The following is a 19,334-nucleotide window of genomic DNA, read 5'->3' as shown; positions in this document are numbered from 1 at the left end:
TGGCTCACTTAAATTTAGAACTCATTTTTAAACTATTAACTTTAACTGTTTCCCATTGCATCACCTACTGATATTTATTATTTAGTTTTGAATCTTGAACTTTTCGCCGAAAATAATATAAAAAATTACCAGAAATTATTGATTTTTTCATCAAAATAATATATTTCTTATTGGAAAAGCGATATTTATTTTAAAACATAATGTCATACTGTGTATCGCATGGTATTTAACCCTTACATGTTATTACTATTATAACATTATAATTATATATCCTTCATAACATTTTCTTACTTTAAATAGTTCAATTCAAGATTGATTTTGTATAATATAAATAATATTATTGAAAAAAACGCGATTATCGATTGTTATGTAGATTCACGTGTATTTTACGTATCATTAGTATTGATTTATCATACACTAAATAGTTTGATCTGAATAATATTTTATTCTAGTCTACAACACAAGAAGGAAGGTTTTGTCCATTTACTATCCACTTGAGTAACTTTGATTTTTGTGATAAATTTTTAAAGAGATGTATCTTGGGCAGCTGCTGAATCTAGTAGTGTTATCATTTAAACTATTAAGAAAAAATTTCTAAAACTAAATTTGTGTTAATTATAGGTTTCAAACCTGGAGATAAAACACTCATTCTTTTTGCATACGTTTTTTAAGTTCTTTTTCAATTTTTAAAGGACACAACCTGTGAAACAGCCAATGAAGTAATTTAAATTATGAAATTATTCTTTTATAATCTTTTGTTCATTATTCAAAGTATTTCTTGGAGGAACTTGATATTTTCAATGCTAATATTTCAACATAGGACAGTGTCTTCGTACCTATTAATATTGAAATAGCTGATTTTTTAACAATTTCTTTTTCGCTTTTAACATTGTTTTCATTGTCATCATATTTTCAAAAGAGCTTAGAGGGTTAATTCCTATTATTTAATTGTTTTATTTTTGTTTCAGATATTTATTCTGTGTACATAGACGTGTTTATAAATCTATCTAAATCAATTGATGTACAGGATAATTAAACAATATTTATCAGCTAATAAAATATTTAAATGAAAGCAAATATTATAAGCATGTATACAATCTTTTGAAATTATGATTTTATTTATGTATTGTAAAAGACGAAAGTATATAAATTAAAGATAATTTTAAAATATAATGAAATATAAACTATTTACATTTGTTAATATAAGCATAGGCGTAGTGTGAGGTGGGGCACACATTTTATTTTTTAGAAAACTGTTAATCTATCTTAAGTTTTATATAAATATCCATACATCTGAAACATAAATAAGCATATATACATAAAACTTAAAATAAAAAAATAGCTTTTTGAAAACAAAAAGTGTGCCTCCTCCTGCTACGCCTATGACACTAAGTTTAAATTATTTATGCGTATTTTTTCTTCTTTTAGGTAAAGATAAAGTTATGTTTCTCACTCCTGAAGAGCTAAAAGGTCCTAGTTCTATAAAATTACCAGAAGATAAGGAACCTAGAGGTATGATAGTCACATTGCTGGTAATTATTTATTGAAAGTGTTTACTCTGAAGAATTTTGGTTTTGTTAACTCCTATTTATTGTTTAAATAGTATATTATATCCCAAGTTGTATATAACCCAGCAAAAACAAATCTGTAGGTCCAGCTCCACAAAACTGCTGTTTGCCACCAGCTAAAGCGACTGTGCCGGCAAAAGTCACTTTCAACTGTACTAAAGTGAATGGCTGGCCTTTTGTCGAGCCAACAATAACGGCCTATCGATGGCCGGTAGTACCTAACCCAGCAGTTACTGTCTAAAACGCGCTGGGTGAGTGATTGCCCGACATTTTCCAGTAGAGGGTAATCAATGAATCAATAATTGAGGGCCAGCAATTTATATACACCCAGCAGCATCCCTTTAGTTTATAGAGGTTTACGAGAGGTCATTGACCTAGTTACAGGAGTAATTAAAACCCACAAACCTAATTTTTATTTAATTCAATTAGCTAAATAAATATCTAGCTATCTAATACATTTCTGAATAAATTATTAATATATGAACTAAGAAAATATTTCTAGGTTAATTTTTTCATTTAAATTGTTTTATGCAAAGAATATTTTTTACACAGTTCAACCCCTTAGTCCTAAAGATTTGCTGTGCACAATCTATGCTTCCACTTATCAATACATTTTTAAACTAGGTAAACATATGTAATAATCTTTTCTTTACAGTGATATTCTACTTAAAAGCAGAATAATAAAACTGCTGTCCAGAATTATGAAAATTCTGTATATATGTTTTAAAATAAAAGCTGTGTTCTTAAGGAATCTAGTGATACTATTGTACCCTATACAAAAATAAATACAACCTACAGCCGATAATATTAAGAGGCTGTCCAGAGATGATCATTTAGTGCGATACTGATCATGAATTCATGTTTTACTGATTATATTTAGTCTTGCAGCAAATTTAACAAAAAATAGGTGTATTGGACAAAAATGTACTAATGTAGCCAGTCATGTAATGAATTGAATGTACCCTGAAATTAGTTAAATGAATAATCAACATTGTCTCTTGCAAACATTTTATTATACAAAGACATATAAATACAAAGACATAACCTTAATCAATACAAATATTACACAAATTTCAATTTAATTTTAAAAATAATAAAAACAACAGAGAAATCATATCTTTGTCTACATAGAATCACTTGGAATAGCACAGAAGAGTTCTCCTGAAAGAGAGGATAATAAAATAAAAATTATGCAAATCGTATATTTTAAAAACATAAGTATTTTTGTGAAAATGAGCTTTTAAAACTAAAATTTCTATCGAAAAGTTTTTGCTTTTATCATTTCATTGATAAATTTTGACTCATCAAATTAGTCTTCAAATTAATAACACCATGCAAAACATACACCTGTCTTATAATTTAGAAAGATTTTGAACATAAAATTCCTTTCTGAATGAAATTATTGAATATTGACTCACGAACCCATTAAGATTGACAACTAGTACATGAAAATCTAACTGTTAAATGAAAAGTTATTCAGGGTGTTTAATTTTGTGCTCACCTTTTCTCAGAAAATATTTAATTTTAAAAAACATGCAGTTTTTTCTTCATTAATTTTATGGTGCTCAATTTTATTGCATTTAATATTTAAAACAATTATGATATTCTAATGTAAATTATTGTTTCAAGGAAAGGTATAGAAGAAAAATTACTTTTAAATATATATTACTTACATGCACGAATGTATCAATAGTATTTCTTTTTCGCTTTACTTTTATGATTAAATTTTTAATTGTATACCCTTGACAAAAAAAATTTCAAAATTTACAACATTTTTCATATTAAAATAGGCATCAAAACAATAATATGTATTGAATTGAAACCAGAATTGAAACCATATGAAAAAAGGTTGCTCAAAATTTGCTAGTTAAAAAGGCAGATAATTTTACAATTCTGTAATAACTTTATAAATCAATAAATTCTTAAATTACTTTAATGGTGATGCTTTGTGAAATTAATATTTTCCTCATATAAAAAACACAAGAACTAGATAAGAATAACGACAGATTTGACCAATGTCACGATTTCCGTAATGTCTTTATATAACTGGTATAGATGTAAGACAAAAAATGAACAGTTTACATAAATATTAACAGTGTTTTCATCTCAGAAAAAAAATGGGTGGGAATTTCTCACCCTTTCTCAAAAACAGGGTGAGATTTCAAAAAGTTAAGTGAGACTTCAAAAATTAAAAAAAAAAAAAAAAAAAAAAAAAAACACCAAGAGACTTGAAAAAAAAATCATTTCTTTAATCATAATGCATTTTTAATATCTTCTAATTTTTAAAGCATTGAATATTTTTGCAGCATCATCATATGGAAAATGTTCTACATCTACTTTTTCATCAGCTATTTTCATTAGGTTGCTCAAATGCGTATTTGTTTCGTTTTGATCGTTTCTACCCACATTTGTTTCATTTTCATTTGTCCGTTTCGGAGTAGAAGATATTGGCTTTACAAGGTATTTGTCCATCTTACATTAACGAGCAAAAAATTTGAACATCTTACATGAAGAAACCTTACCTACGGTAAACACGTGGTTGAGAGAAATGCGTTCTGAAAGAGTTTCCGTGGTTCGGAAGGATGGTGTTCTGTTGTTCTTAAAGGTTCTGAACAATACTGGTAAATAGGGAAGCTAGATAATGGGGCAGATGTTGAAAATAATAAAAGATCCAGGAAGAAAAGTGAAACGGATTTTATTCTAAATGGCGCAAATGAGAAATTTTTTTCAAAATGCGAGAAATTCGCGAATTTTGAAATTGGTTTATAGAATGCGCGAATTTCTCGCGGTTATCATTTTTTAATGCGAGAATATAAAAAAATATGCGAGATTCTCGCGTTCTCGCACTGTAGTGAAAACACTGATTAATAACATTGTTTACATCTCTGATGAAATTTCTTTTCTTCAAATTTTTTTATTAATTTAGTTCCTTCTTTTAACAAAAAATATTTGTTAAATACTCCATTACTACGCCTAGGAATAAAAAAGGGAAAGGTGCTTCCTAAAAAAAAAGGGTACACCGAGTTTTTAAAGGGCTTTTAATTAACACCGTAAATAGTTAACAAAATGTGTACTATTATGTAACAGCTGAATTCGATTCTTAATGACTGTAAAATTACCATCCTATACCTACTATTTTACATGTATATTTCAAAAAGTAGTTCTCACCCATTATCAAAATGAGAAAAATTTGTAGCTTACAAAGAAAAAAAACATGCTAATAGAAAATCATTGTGCAATAGAAAACATTGTGCAATAGAAAAAAATATTGTTAAACTTGAAGGCTTTTTCCATAATTTAAACTATTAACTAATAAACGATTAATTAAAAATAAATATTGAAAGGTACATATTTTTAAAAAAAATATTCATTTCAAATTTTTTTAAAAAATCTTTTAATAAACTTATTGATACTAAAAAAAATCTTTTAAAAATTTAACCAGTTGAGAATTAACAAAGTAAATATTTGTAATGGTATCTGAATCAAACTTATTAACACGAATAATTTTAAAAGTGTGTAATCATCATTTACACATTAAATTTTTTAAAAGGAATATTATCAGACAGTGTCGTCAAAGGGCAGTGAGGACGGTTGGCCCTTCTCGAGGAGGTACACTGCATTTTTATTTGATACAGAAAAATTAGTTGTCATTTTCTGTAGATTAGAATAGCAGGAGTTGCACATTAACCACTTTCAACATATACTTTTCGAATTCTAGCAAATAAACTCTGTAATAGGATACACACATTATGGGCCACAAATAAAAAGAAACAAAACTTATTTAAATCTAATGAATAATTCAGAGAAAAATTAGACTGAAAACATTTAAACCTGTTTGATTGCCCAAGGACAGGAGCGTTACAATGGGCGTTTCCTTATTATAGACTTTTTTCCCTTTTTTTTTTAAATTGCAGGCATTGGGGGGTTGTCCCATTGGCCACAGGAATGCCAGAACTACTACTTTCTTCTCGTTACCCAGTGGGCACCTGTGGTGAAGCAGGGTCGCCCACGTCACACAACCACAACCCGTTTATAGGGCGGAAAGTTAAAAAAGAATCTTTAAAAACTTCAACATTTCAATATGCAATTAAACTGGTTCTGATGTTTTTCATCTCGTTTAACTCATAAAATCGTAAGATTTCTATAATCTTTTTGCTTCTGTCGCACTTAAATGTTAGTTTAGAGATTCCTAATGTGTTTACATTTTAAACTTCTGTTTCAAGAAAACTTTTTTGTTTTTAAAAAGGTAGGTGTATATATTTTTGCCAAATAAAAATATTTTGTACTATTGAAGAATAGATAAATAAGTGAAATGTAGGTGTTATTAACATTATTTCTTAGTTACCATAAATTAAATTTACTTACACATTTTATTAAGAATTTTTTAACTTTTACGGGGCATTTTATTTGCTTGGACTAAAAAATTGTTCTTATCGCAAAATTTTTTTCTACCAAATAATGTCTTAGAAGGCATTCAATATTGTACAGGTTAGTTTCAAGATGCTTCAAATCAGTACTTTGTCGTTACTTTTTTTTTTTCTCTTTAACCTACACGTTTTTAAGCTATGTTAAAAAGGTAGGTTTTTAAATATGATTGTGTTTTCACAATCAAAATCTTACTGTACTTAATAAAATTTTTAAAAAAATATTTTATATACATCAATAAAATTTATAAATATAACACTTTTTTTCATTGAATAGGGAAGTGAACGATTAAAATGAAAATTAATAACCATTATTAAAATATAAAACTACATACAGTGACCAATCACTTCTGCGCCACCTCTTTTATGTGCCTTTTGCATATATACAAAGGTTTTCAAAGGCCCTTGATCATTATATAGGAAAATAATAATAATTATAATTCTTTATGCATCATTCAGAAAATAAATATTTCAATTCAGCACACAATTTTTTTTTAAAAGTCTAAAATTTTGATTTTATTTTTTGTTTAAATAGAAAAAAATAATCCCATTTTTTAGAAAAAGTTTTCAGTTTAAAGCAAATAAACAATCTTCGTTACAGATAAAAGGAAATAAGTTACTGGATCTAGTAATACAGTTCATTTTTCTTCCCTATGGGATTTTTTTCACCTTTATTGTTTCTAGGAAGACATTTTTTTATATGAATTTGAATAAGGTGTCTTATCTATCACACCACCCACATTGAAACCACCATATATACCACCCATATGCTTTCAAAATTTATCTAGCAGTGTCTTTCCCACCACCAATTAAAACGTTAGTTTTTGGTCAAGGAATGTAAAGCTATAGCGATTACTATTACTCAGTTTACGCGAAAACAGAGATGACAAAAACATTACTCGAAATCATTAAAAACAATTAGAAGGTTTAGCCGCTATTCACGACTATTTGTAGTTTTATTCAGCTATTGAAACTTTTCTATCTAGCTTTTCTTATTTGTATGAACTTACTGTTTTTAAAATCTTATGGACTTTTTCTCTTGGTCCCAAAGACTGAAGCATAATGAGAATTCACTGTATTTTATAAATGAATTCGCTTAATACATTAAAATGTCCCTAATCCTTCTTTAAAATCATAATTCAAATAATAATAATTCAAATAATACTTCTCAAAATAATAAATTATTTATGCACATCAAAGATTCTGCAGATGATAAAAGTAATAAAACTTACAGAAATTCATGGTGGACTGGCACAGGTTTACCAACATTTGAAGAGCTAAAAGGGAAAAAAAAGGGTCTTATTTTTATGTAAATATTAACTTGAGATATACAGTAAAAAATTTTTTCAGTAAACTTTTAGCAGAAATTTAAAAAACATTATACAACGGACACCCAGAAAGATTAAGTAAAAATTAGAATAATATTTTTTAGAAATTTGAATGAGAAAAATAACTTGCAGGCTACGAAATTTTATTAACAGAATCGTCATCAATAAAACAACAAAATTTTCTAAGTTCGCCTCTAGGATCACAAAATATAAGGTCAGCGTTTAAAATCTTCCAAAGAGTTAATTGAAATTTATTTTTTTATTTCCACTTAAAGATTCTCCACAAAAAATTATTGTAAATTTAGCTTTCGCTGAATCTGAAGCTTTTCTTATGTGCATGAACTTACTGTTTTTAAAATCTTATACACTTTTTCTCTTGGTCCCAAAAACTGATGCATAAGGGAGAATTCACTGCACTTTATAAATAAATTTGCTTTATACATTAAAATGTCCCTAATTCTTCTTTAAAATCATAATTCAAGTAATAATAATTAAAATACTACTTCTCAAAGTACCTAATATTAAATTAATTATGTACATCCAAGATTCTGCATATGATAAAAGTTAAAAAACTTACTGAAATTCATGGTGGACTGGCACAGGTTGAAAAGCTAAAAGGAAAAAAAAGGTCATATTTTTATGTAAATATTACCTTGTATACAGTAAAAATATTTTACGGTAAACTCTTAGCAGAAATTTAAAAAGTATTACCCAATGGACACCCAGAAAGATTAAATAAAAATTAAAATATTTTTTAGAAATTAGAATGAGAAAAATAACTTGTAGGCCAGGAAATTTAGAATGAGAAAAATAACTTTTCGACCAGGAAATTTTATTAACAGAATTGTCAACAATAAAAAAAAACACAAAATATAAGGTTAGCATTGAAAATCTTCCTAAGAGTTAATTGAAATTTATTTTTTTATTCCCACTAATAGATTCTCGGCAAAAAATTATTGTAAATTTAGCTTTTGCTGAATCTGAAGCTTTTCTTATTTGCATGAACTTACTGTTTTTTAAATCTTATACACTTTTTCTCTTGGTCCCAAAGACTGGTGCATAAGTGAGAATTCACTGTACTTTATAAATGAATTCGCTTAATACATTAAAATGTCCTTAATCCTTCTTTAAAATCATAATTCAAATAATAATAATTAAAATATTACTTCTCAAAATAATATTAAATTATTTATGCACATCAAAGATTCTGCAGATGATGAAAAAAAAAATAAGTTAATTGATAAATCATTTTAACTATTAATAAATTTAAAAATTTGTATCAGGGGAATTGGTTGGTAATAGTTGCTTTTCTCAATTTAATTTATGTAAAATAGAACAGTTTCACATAAAAGTCATTTTTGAAATTTAATTTATTTTGAAAAAAACTTTTCAAATTGATTATAATCAAATTTTTGTCGTTTCCATATGGTTCGCCCCCTAGTACAATAATTTAAAATATGTGCGTTTAAACCCTCACTTTGCTGTGGTCAGACTGACAGGCAAACAACAACTATTTTGCTCAAGCCAAAACAGATTATGAAAATAAAATAAGAAAATTATCAATAAAAAAAGCGGCTAGATTTTTTCGTTAAGCCGTGTTTCAAACTACTCGTAAATTTACGTTTAAATTAGTGTTCAATGGAATCTAATATTAAAGCATATTGTGTCTAATAAACTATTATTAATAATTATATTAGTCTAGCACTTCCATACAAAGCTCAATATAAGGATTTGATATTTAGTTTAAGAAAAAAAAAAATTCCTTTAAGTGATAAGATGTAAGTTGTCAATGGAATAAGAGTTGAATTTGGAGCACTTCAGCTACTTGGAAAGTGAAGTTGATGAGAACAGAGACGCAGTACTTCACTCAGTTGGAAAATAGTAGAAATTTCAATTGCAAGTTACCATTGTTACAAACATGAAAGCGAGATAATTCAATAAATAATAAATACATTAAGTAATAAAACTTACAGAAATTCATGGAGGACTGGCACAGGTTTTCTAACATTTAAAGAGGTAAAAGAAAAAAAAAGGTCTTACTTTCATGTGAATATTAACTTGAGATATACAGTAAAAAAAATTTCACTTAACTTTCAGCAAAAATTTAAAAAGCATTACACAACGGGCACTCAAAACGTTTGAATGAAAATTAGAATAATATTTTTCAGAAATTAGAATGAGAAAAATAACTTGTAGGTCAGGAAATTTTCTTAACAGAATTGTCAACAATAAAACAACAAAATTTTCTAAGTTCGGCTCTAGGATCACAAAATATAAGGTTAGCATTGAAAATCTTTCAAGGAGTTAATTGAAAAACTTTTATTTCCACTGAAAGATTCTCTGCAAAAAATTATTATAAATTTAGCTTTCAGTGATTTGGAAGCAGTTATAACTTGTTTTCTCAATAGAATACAAGTTAAATTTGAAGCACCTCGGCTACTTCGAAAGTGGTCAAACATCCTTTTAAGAAGTTGTACTTGTAAATAAAATGGTATTATATTCTGTCTATAGCGGTCAGGAAATGATTGTAATTTAAATTGTCAACAAGTACAGAGCTCCTGTAGATTTTAGTACTCTAACTAGTCGAAAAGTAGAAATTTTGATCGCATGTTACCAATACGAGTGCGAGTTCATTAAATTAATAATAAACACAGCAAGAAATAAGAAAACCTATAGAAATTCATGGAGAGCGCTAACAGGTTTTCTAACATTTTTAAAACTAATAGAAAAAGAGTTGTTTGTTATTTTTATTGAGTATGAATTTTGTTTTCATATTGTATTGAACTTTTATATATTTTTGTAATCCCTATAAAAATCGGGCATTATTTTATATGAATATTAACTTGAAATTCACAATAAAAATTAATAATAAAAATTAATAATAAACACATGTGTAAATTAATAATAAACACAGCAAGAAATAAGAAAACCTATAGAAATTCATGGAGAGCGCTAACAGGTTTTCTAACATTTTTAAAACTAATAGAAAAAGAGTTGTTTGTTATTTTTATTGAGTATGAATTTTGTTTTCATATTGTATTGAACTTTTATATATTTTTGTAATCCCTATAAAAATCGGGCATTATTTTATATGAATATTAACTTGAAATTCACAATAAAAACATTATTCACTTAACTCTTAACAAAAATTATGAAGTAACTTAACATTGATTTCAAAATATAAAAGAATTTTGTAATATTTTTTTTTTGTATAAGTGGGGTTAGCCAATATACAATTAAGTATGAGCAACTGCGTGCTAAAAAACTTTCCATAATCTATATTTTTTTTAGGTTGTTTAAGAATTCACAGCACGATTCTTCGCAATTATTTATATTAACATGTACAAATAAATTTTTCATCTTAATTTAAACTATTTAGTATAAATTATTAAACCTTTACCTATTTTTACACTTGAATTTAGCTCAAAAATTTCATTAAAATGAAATACATATAACAGAAACAATTTTTAATATTACTAACAGCAATTAGTTAACTAAAATCTAAATATTATTTAACATAAAGAAATAACTTTTAATGAAAATTCTTGATTATTATACAAACCTATTTTCATAATATACTTAGATAAACCTGATTTATATCATATGCTACAACATATTATGAATTGCACTTAAAGAGTCATCATACAACAGAATTTATATTTGTTTTTGGCGTGCTACTGCTCGATTGTCGCTAAAAATTTGGCGGCGATCTTGGTGTTGATAAAACATTTGTCTGTACATTTTCATTGAATTAAATTTAATATTTTTTATTATTCTATCTTAGAAAGGTGTTAATTATGATGTATTAATTGAATAAAGATGATTGCCAATCTAAAACATAGCGCCAAAACAGCACTTCAAACGCGGTTCTTTGTAAACCGAAATCTGCAGGTCGTAAACATATTTGAACAATAGTAAATCAAAAATGATTAAAATAATAACTTCAATGTAATAGAAAAAAATAAAACCTTACCTTTTTTGAAAATTATTAGAATCCAACGTGCTTCTCTTTCTAAACAATAAATTCACAATTACAGTTACTCGCTCGACCGCTTCACTGGCGGCAGCAGACAACTTTAACTTGGTGGCCCATTGGGTAGATTCAGACTGACGGGATGCGGCTGTTTGTAATGTACAGGCCCAACACTTCCTACAATGTTGGCAAAAGTTCATAGGGTGGCCCAGCAATCAACCCAGCTGACAGTAATTTGCACCTTCACTTTTCAATCAGTACCGTCAGTAATTTCGAAGATGGCCAGAACTTATGTTTTTGCTGGGAATATATTTATTTTTACACTGTCAAATGTTAATTAGCAGTGTTAGATAAAATGAAAAACTTTCTGCGAATACAAAATCGCAATTAAAAAATATTCTGCTAGCATTGATCAACTCAGGGTTCCAGTGGCCTTGAGAAGTACTTGAATTTTGATTTTGTTAACTCATTTTTATTGTATAAACAGTATATTATATTCAAGTTGTGCATAATATTTTTATTTTTACTGTATCAAATGTTAATGAGCAGTGTTAGATAAAATGAAAAACTTTTTGTGAACACAAAATCCCAATTAAAAAATTTTCTGCAAGCATTGATTAACTCAGGGTTCCTACAGCCTTGAAAAGTTCTTGAATTTAATTTTGACTTTCAAGAGCTCCAAGAAGTACTTGCAAATAATGCTAAATCCTTGAAAATTTCAAAATGACCTTGAAAATATCGAAAACCTATTTCTCGTATTTCTGTCTTGAACTTCTAACCCAAACCACTCATTTTTATTAACTGAGCATGCTTTTCCAAGTTTTGACATGTTTTTCTTTATTAATTTATTCACTTATATGATCTGCTTTACTTTTTATAAAAAACCTTGGATTTTCTTTCTTTATGATATGTGTTTTTAAAGTTGGTTACGTTTGTATATTAATATCAGTACAACATTAACATTTTGTTTTATTAAAATTTGATTTTCAGGGACTTAATTTCGTTCTTTTCTAAATCATATTTTACCATGCACATTCAAAAATTATTTAGTATATCTGTTAATACTACTATTGTTCTTTACATATCATATAAGAATCTTAAGTTTTTTACAAATAAAAATCTTTTAATAAGTTTAATTGGTATGTTTTATATTTTCTTTACATTAACTGTAGATTTGTTATTATAATTAACTTTAAGTATACTTTGTTTTTACCTTCGTATAGAATGTTTGAAACATGTTGTGTTGCATTTTTAACAAGTGCTTTTTTAATTGGGTGGTTTTAAAAATGCTTAATTTTCCCTTTTCGAGAATGATATTTTTTTCTTCTTGACCATGCCAGTTTACGCCACATATTATGCATAAGCATGCTTTTCAGATTGTTCTATTCAACGTTTTCACAATTCCTTTAACAATAATCTATTTCTGCGTATCGTCAGTTCATATCATATAAAAGCGCCAATCATTTACAGGTTTGATTCAATACCTGTGCGTCTAGTGAACTGCGTACAGAGAGATTATTGCACTCTCATATACAATTCTGCTGCATTTTGCAAGATATTCTTATTTTCAAGCTTCACTGAAATCACAAAATCGAACCAAAGAACATCTTTATCATTTTGTAATGGCTAATATAATCAAGAACAGAGTTCTTTGTCAAAAACTAGTTATTTTATCATGATCGTGTAAAGTCTTTGAAAATTTTTTGCATTTTGTTACTGTTTATAGTGCTTAAAAAGTACTTTAAAGATGCTTATTTCTTGTTGAAAGATTTGGCCACGCACCTTGTTGAAATGTTCCTCTTTTCTTTATGACTTGTTCAAATCTTTGCTTGTTCAGAGGTTGTATACCTAACTTAAAATAGGTTTTATGTAAAATACAAATCTAAGGTTTTTATGCTTCACAAATTTTATTTTTGACTTGATGTCACTCACCCTTGTTTTTTTTTTTTTTTTTTTTTACTATTTAGATTACTTTTTGAAATAAAGAGAGAGCAATGGAAGTCTTATTTTTTAGTACCATAAACTTCAAAACATTTTAGTTTAAAATGTTAAATTTTAGTCTATCTTTTAATTTAAGACCTTGAAAATTTTATAATTAGTCTTAAAAAGTACTTGAATTTTATTTTTAAAGTAGAGCATGAACCCAGTTTCAACTTCTGCGTCACCACCACATTTTTGTGAAATTGGTTTGATAATCGTTGATTTTTTTAAAAAAAAATTATTTAATTTTTATAGAGTTCTATTTTGATCAATACCATAATTATGAGTTTGATAAAAAAGCGAATATAGAAATCCACAATTGTTCTGTGTGAAAACATTTTTGAATAATTGAAAAAATATCTAACATTTAAGCAAAAAAAAAGTTTATGTAGGAAACATTTATCCACAGAATATTATCAATGTTTCAATAAAAATATTGCTACAAGATTTCATTTATTTAAGTTTATTTAAATTGTGTCAATGCAAATCTCATTGTGCGATTTTTAAATCATGTGAATACAAATCTCGACATTTAATTTTAAAATTATGTAAACATGAATCTCAGTTCTTTATTATAAAATCATGTGAATTTGAATCTGAATGTTTGAGTTTAAAATTGAGTGAATATGAATCTCAATGTTTGATTTCAAAATTGCATGAATACAAATTCTGATGTAAAATGCTTAAGTCATTTGAGCAGGAATCATAATAGTGGCTTTTCAAAAACTTGATATTTGATATAAAATTGTGAAACAATATCTTAAATCATGTAAACAGGTATCGAGTTGTGCGATTTTAAATCAAATCTCAATGCTGCTAAGTTGTTCTTTTTAAGTCTAAGTAATAAACTATTCAAACTTACTAAAGAAATTATAAAATTTTGAATTCAATGTCAATATATTTTTAGGTATACATTTAAAATCCCTCTCTTAAACTTTTTAATTCTCCATAATCTTTTTTCGGTTATGTTTAGTTTGCGAATTTATGTTTTGTTACATTCCTCGATCCATTTTTTAAAAAAATTTCCAGCTGTTTTTGTTAAAGTTTTGTATTTACCTATTGTATGTTCCATGCTATAATTTTAAAAATTATTCAAGATTGGGAAAAATATAGCAGTCACTACTGCCACTCACTTGTTAATGAAATAAAGTTTATATCAGTTGAAAATACAGCCAATCTATATTTTAAATATATTTATATAAAATAAAACTAGTTCACTGTTTAAAAAATTATGGTAGACTTTCTATAAACCTCATGGCATGACTTTCACTTCTAAGCAAGTTTGTGGTGTAATCTGCAAATTTGTCCAAAAAATTTCACATTAAAATGAATCATCTTCATTTGTAATTGATGCTTTGTCATAAAATTTGTTCATTTCAGAAAGAATGATTTTATATTTGCAAAAATATAAATAAGATTGGTAGTGAGACATCTTTATTTTTGATTGTATTTTCTAATAGCAGAAATGAATTTTGATGGTCCTTTGATTCTTAAGTACCACAAGATTGCTATGCTTTTTTTAATTTTTTTCAAAATAATTTTTTAAGCATATATAGAAAATGAGTTTTATTCTAATATTTAGTTTTATTCTAATTCTATTTTATTCTAATGAAATAATTAGTGAATGCAATAATGATTATATTTCGTTCAATAATTTTATTTAAAATAATTTTAAGACAGTCATAAAAAAGAACTTAATTATATATCTTTGAAAATAAATTACTTGTTATGGTTTGAGTTATTTGGTTTCTGCCAACTATTTTTAATTCAAAATTGTTTTGCTCTTACATTTGTATTAGAGGATCATAAATAATGGAATTTTTAAAAGTAGGACACTTTTTTAAATTATATGTTTATATAAATGGTTAATCAAAAAATTTCTTTTGAAAAAGGATATTTTAGAATAATTTTATTTTGAATGTACATTTTATTTACGATTGCAGATCTTAAAGTTGAATCTTGATTCTCGAGATCACGAGTATGTCGAAAAGATCATAATTGAATGGTAATCGCCTGACTTTTTCTAGTGGGGTTTTTAAATGTGAAAACTTCAAACTATAAACAAAATTGCTGAAATTAAGTGGTACTTTTAAGAAAGTTTTTGTTTCATTTTCTAACAAATGTAACAAAGCAATTTCATGAATAGAAAAACCAACACATATTTGTATTCTTCTTGTTTACTTACAACGTGACGACAGATTCGTCCTCGCAACAGTAATTGTATAACATTTACTTCTTTCAGTTTTTCAGACTTTTCAACGCTTAGTTAATATGTCTTCTGCATCTAGGACTTCGTGAATTATAGTAGTATCACTAGCAGGTTATGTTTATTGTGAGATTCCGATGTTATATTTAATCCACACCTAACATTTTCATCATTACAATGCTATTTGTAGAGCTTTGTCTTTATAGCAATTCAACCAGTTTAAGAATTCATCATAAGCATTTTTTTCTAAGCAGGTATTTTCAACATCAATGAAATAAAACTGGACTCATCATTTGTTTCTTTAATCCTTCGCTTCATCTTTATTATTCTCAGCTACAACTTTTTTTTTGGTGAAAGTCACCCTTCATTTAAATTTTTAGCCAAATTAAAAATTGGTTTATTCTCTGTTAATGACTATCATTGGATAAAGTGTTTTAAACTTCTTAACAAATTTTATTTCTCCATGGTGCATGGGTTATGACTAAGATGAAATGTTCATCTGAACAATTTTAACACACATTGGAAAAGGTATAGGATAATCTCAGTTCTATTTTTATTTTAAAAGTAATGGAAATTTATATGCAATTTTATTTTGATATTGACCTCATGCTGCAATGCTGCTTGATTCTTTGAATTAGAAAAATTGAGTTTATCATTTCTTATAATTTAATCCAAATCTTTAATAGGTACTTCTTTTGTCTGTTTAAATTATCATTTTTTTAAAGTATTAATTATGATTCATTTTTGTTAATGTATCCTTGAATTTATTTAATATTTTGCTTCTTTAATTTGGGAGAAGACCAGAGATGCCAACTGCTCCGGACAAGTCAAAATAATTAAAAAACGATAAATAACTACTAACTAAATTTTGCAAATATTTGACTATTTTGCTTGCTTTTTAAAAGGTACAGCATGACATTAGTACTACAAAGTGGTGAATTATATAAGCCTATGAATTATTAAGAAATATTGGTGGATAAAAATCTACTATATTGAATTCATTAAACCAAGAATCTCAATTTATAAACTACCACTTTAAAATATATATTTGCTGTCCGGAGCAAGATGGCATCTCTGGAAGACATGTGAGTTGTATCAAATCTCTGCCCTACAAAAAAGTTGAATGTTCCTAATTTTTGAAACCAAAATTTTATATTGCATTGATTTGACTTTCTCAATGTTGATATTCTAAACAAGTTTTAATTTGAGTGAGCATCTTAGAAAAGGATTTATCAGTTTATTCATTAGATGTTGTGGTATAATACATCCCACACACCTGTTAGTGTGATTGTTTTTACCGACAGAATGTATATATGAGAAACTAAGTAACAATGTGAATAATTCTGCTTGCAAGATTTTTAGTTTTAAATAATAAAATTTTTTTAGTCGATTACTTAATTGCCTGTAACTAATACAAGTAAATTAATAGTAAATTTTTTCCCTGCCTTGAAAACTGCTGCAATGGATGCTCAACTTATATTCTGTTCAACTGCTAATTCTTTGTTCAGATCGATAAGCAGGCATCTAATTTTTAAGGATTTAGCTTTAAAGCTAATATTTTTAAAAATATAACTTTAAACAACAATTGGAGATAAGACTTCGCTGACAAGTTTAAGCACTGTTTGCAAAGGGAGAGCAGATGTTTCATTCGAATCCATGAAATTTAAACTAAGTACAAATGTGTGCTAATTGCGACCAAGGACAGTAAAACTTGGACAGAAATGCTCAAAATTGAATTTAAAAAAACTATGCCATAGTCACATAAACGTATATCGCTAATTAAATAAGTTTTGTCTTGTAGATATGTAATTAAACTTAAAGATGTGTTTATTTTATTATTGTTTTCATATACACTAGTTTTAACTGTTTATAAACATATTTAAAGAATGCTTATGAAAAAAAAAACAGTTTGAAAATTAAATGAACTATTTGCTTCAGGTTTCAAGTATTGGGTTATGAGATATCTCATTCTCCTATAATGTTTTAGGACGCACCCTTCTTTCTGCATGAAACAGAATTCAGAAAGTTGCAAAGCTTGTTGTCAAAGATTGTTCAATTTTAAGCAAGTCTCAAAGAAAAAACTAACTCTTCATATAGCAGTTTATGTTAAGTATTTCTGAAACGTTTTCACAATAGTAAAATGTTTCACAATAGTGTATACTTCAAAAAAATTTTCACAATTTTTATGAAATAAGTTTTTTGTCCATTTTTTCACTAATTTGATGAATTAGGCCTGTAAGATAAGCACTACTGATACGATTTTCATATTTGTTTTTGTGTTTTTTTTCTTTTTATGAATGAGTATTGCAAGAATAAAATAATGCTCTTTGCACGGAATATGATCATGAAAATGATTTAAAATCTGCAGTTATCTGGAAAGCTACATTGCAACAATGTAGGCTGGAACTGAAGTAGTCCTAAAACTTATGTTTTTGGCACTACTTTATCTCAAGCTTATATTATTATGGCAAAGCAGACTTGAAAATATAAGTTTTATGTTCTTTTAAAAATAATTTTTTTAATTAACAAATAAAGAAAAAACTTATAAGGAAGTTATTTTATCACAACACTAAGTATTAGTGTTGTGATAAAATAACTTCCTTATTTATCACAAATAGTATTATTATTATATATAGTATTATAATAGTATAGTATTATAATAATAGTATAGTATAGTATTATAATAGTCTAGTATTATAATAGTATGGTTAAAGTATAATATTATAATAGTATAGTTTTATCACAAATTACTTTATTGCAATAAGTATTTATCACAACACTAAGTATTTTACGCTTTAATTTTTGCTGTGTAGTTAAGAGTTTGCTAAGTTAAATATCTTGTATGTTATACCATGTTATACAGTCTCTACTCTCTTTTAAAATCTAAAAATTCCCTTTTATTACTTTAAATAACCATTTAATAAAAAAAATTTCTTTTGAAAAATATTCTGCAGTATTATAGTACTTTTTTGTTCTTAATATCATTTTTAAAATTATTCAAAATTATTTTTGTGGCATTTATTTTCAACTAATCTGAGATATATTTTGTAGGTTTGTTGCAATCAAATGGTGATATAAATTGGAGCTGTCCTTGTTTAGGCAGTATGGTTGTTGGTCCATGCAATGTCGAGTTTAGAGAGTCTTTGTCCTGCTTTCACTATAGCACTGCAGAACCTAGAGGCAGTGATTGTCTAAAGCAATTTCGTGCAATGAACGACTGTATGTCACAGTATCCTAATCTTTATAAGAAAGATGAAGACACCGATGCTACATTGCAAAGCTTAGAAGAGGAGCAATTTTCTCGAATAGATGATACTATACAAGACAAAGATGTAAATGGTACATCATCAAAAACCGATGTAACACAAAAGTAGTATGTTCTTAAATTTAGGTCATAAAAGCAATTCAATCATTTGTACAGGACTGTTTGGAGTCATTAGGCAATAATTCACTTTGTTAAAATAAAAAATGATTATTTTATTTTATTTCTTTCATTCAAAACAAAATTATCATTTAGCATAAAATGCAGTTTCACTTATTAAAATCACTAAAAAAAGGCTGGTGAAAATTTTGAATAAAAAAATAAAAAAGAGCCATATACATATTAAGATCTGATTTTTCATTACATTAATTACTTACCATTCAAAACCCTGAAGAAACTTTTATTGCTTAATCCTTCTTCTTTCAAAATCCAAAATTATGTATAATTTATTTTCCTAATTGTGTGACTCTTGGATATTATGTACATCAGAACTATATTTTTTACCCTAAAATGATAGAAGAGAAACTTTCAATTTTTGACATTTTTTAAAAAAAAATTTCTCAAGAAATACCTAGAGGATTATTTTGTAACTT

At 26.8% G+C, this 19,334-nt stretch overlaps 1 protein-coding gene and 1 long non-coding RNA gene across 4 annotated transcripts; one reads left to right on the top strand and one right to left on the bottom strand.

Annotated features, from left to right (window-relative positions):
* Positions 1-48: 48 nt before the first annotated feature.
* LOC107448693 (mitochondrial intermembrane space import and assembly protein 40-B) lies at positions 49-18,959 on the top strand. The gene is made up of 3 exons (XM_016063993.5): positions 49-222; positions 1,429-1,512; positions 18,531-18,959. The coding sequence occupies exons 1-3, from the start codon at positions 201-203 to the stop codon at positions 18,851-18,853; spliced, it is 429 nt and encodes a 142-aa protein (XP_015919479.1). The 5' UTR covers positions 49-200; the 3' UTR covers positions 18,854-18,959.
* Positions 2,560-11,607, bottom strand: LOC147803432 (uncharacterized). 3 transcript variants are annotated; one of them, XR_015429087.1, is made up of 4 exons: positions 11,294-11,607; positions 7,898-7,931; positions 7,225-7,269; positions 2,560-2,729 (listed from the first exon to the last, which is right to left on the bottom strand). It is a non-coding gene; the product is annotated as an uncharacterized LOC147803432 (long non-coding RNA). The 3 variants fall into 3 exon arrangements; XR_015429088.1 differs by lacking the exon at positions 11,294-11,607 and adding an exon at positions 10,883-11,020; XR_015429089.1 differs by lacking the exon at positions 11,294-11,607 and adding an exon at positions 9,292-9,410.
* Positions 18,960-19,334: the final 375 nt, after the last annotated feature.

The sequence above is a fragment of the Parasteatoda tepidariorum genome, chromosome 9, assembly GCF_982258835.1.
Source record: "Parasteatoda tepidariorum strain Cologne lab strain chromosome 9, Ptep-v5.0, whole genome shotgun sequence".
Taxonomy (NCBI): domain Eukaryota; kingdom Metazoa; phylum Arthropoda; class Arachnida; order Araneae; family Theridiidae; genus Parasteatoda; species Parasteatoda tepidariorum.
Note: the sequence above shows the minus strand (reverse complement) of the source record. Positions and strands in the feature narration are given on the sequence as shown.

Excerpts from the sequence above, each read along its gene's own strand:
- LOC107448693 (XM_016063993.5), top strand. The coding sequence starts at position 201 with ATGTCATACTGTGTATCGCATG. Across the intron at positions 223-1,428 it reads GTCATACTGTGTATCGCATG|GTAAAGATAAAGTTATGTTT; the intron begins GTATTTAACCCT and ends TTCTTCTTTTAG. Across the intron at positions 1,513-18,530 it reads AGAAGATAAGGAACCTAGAG|GTTTGTTGCAATCAAATGGT; the intron begins GTATGATAGTCA and ends TATATTTTGTAG.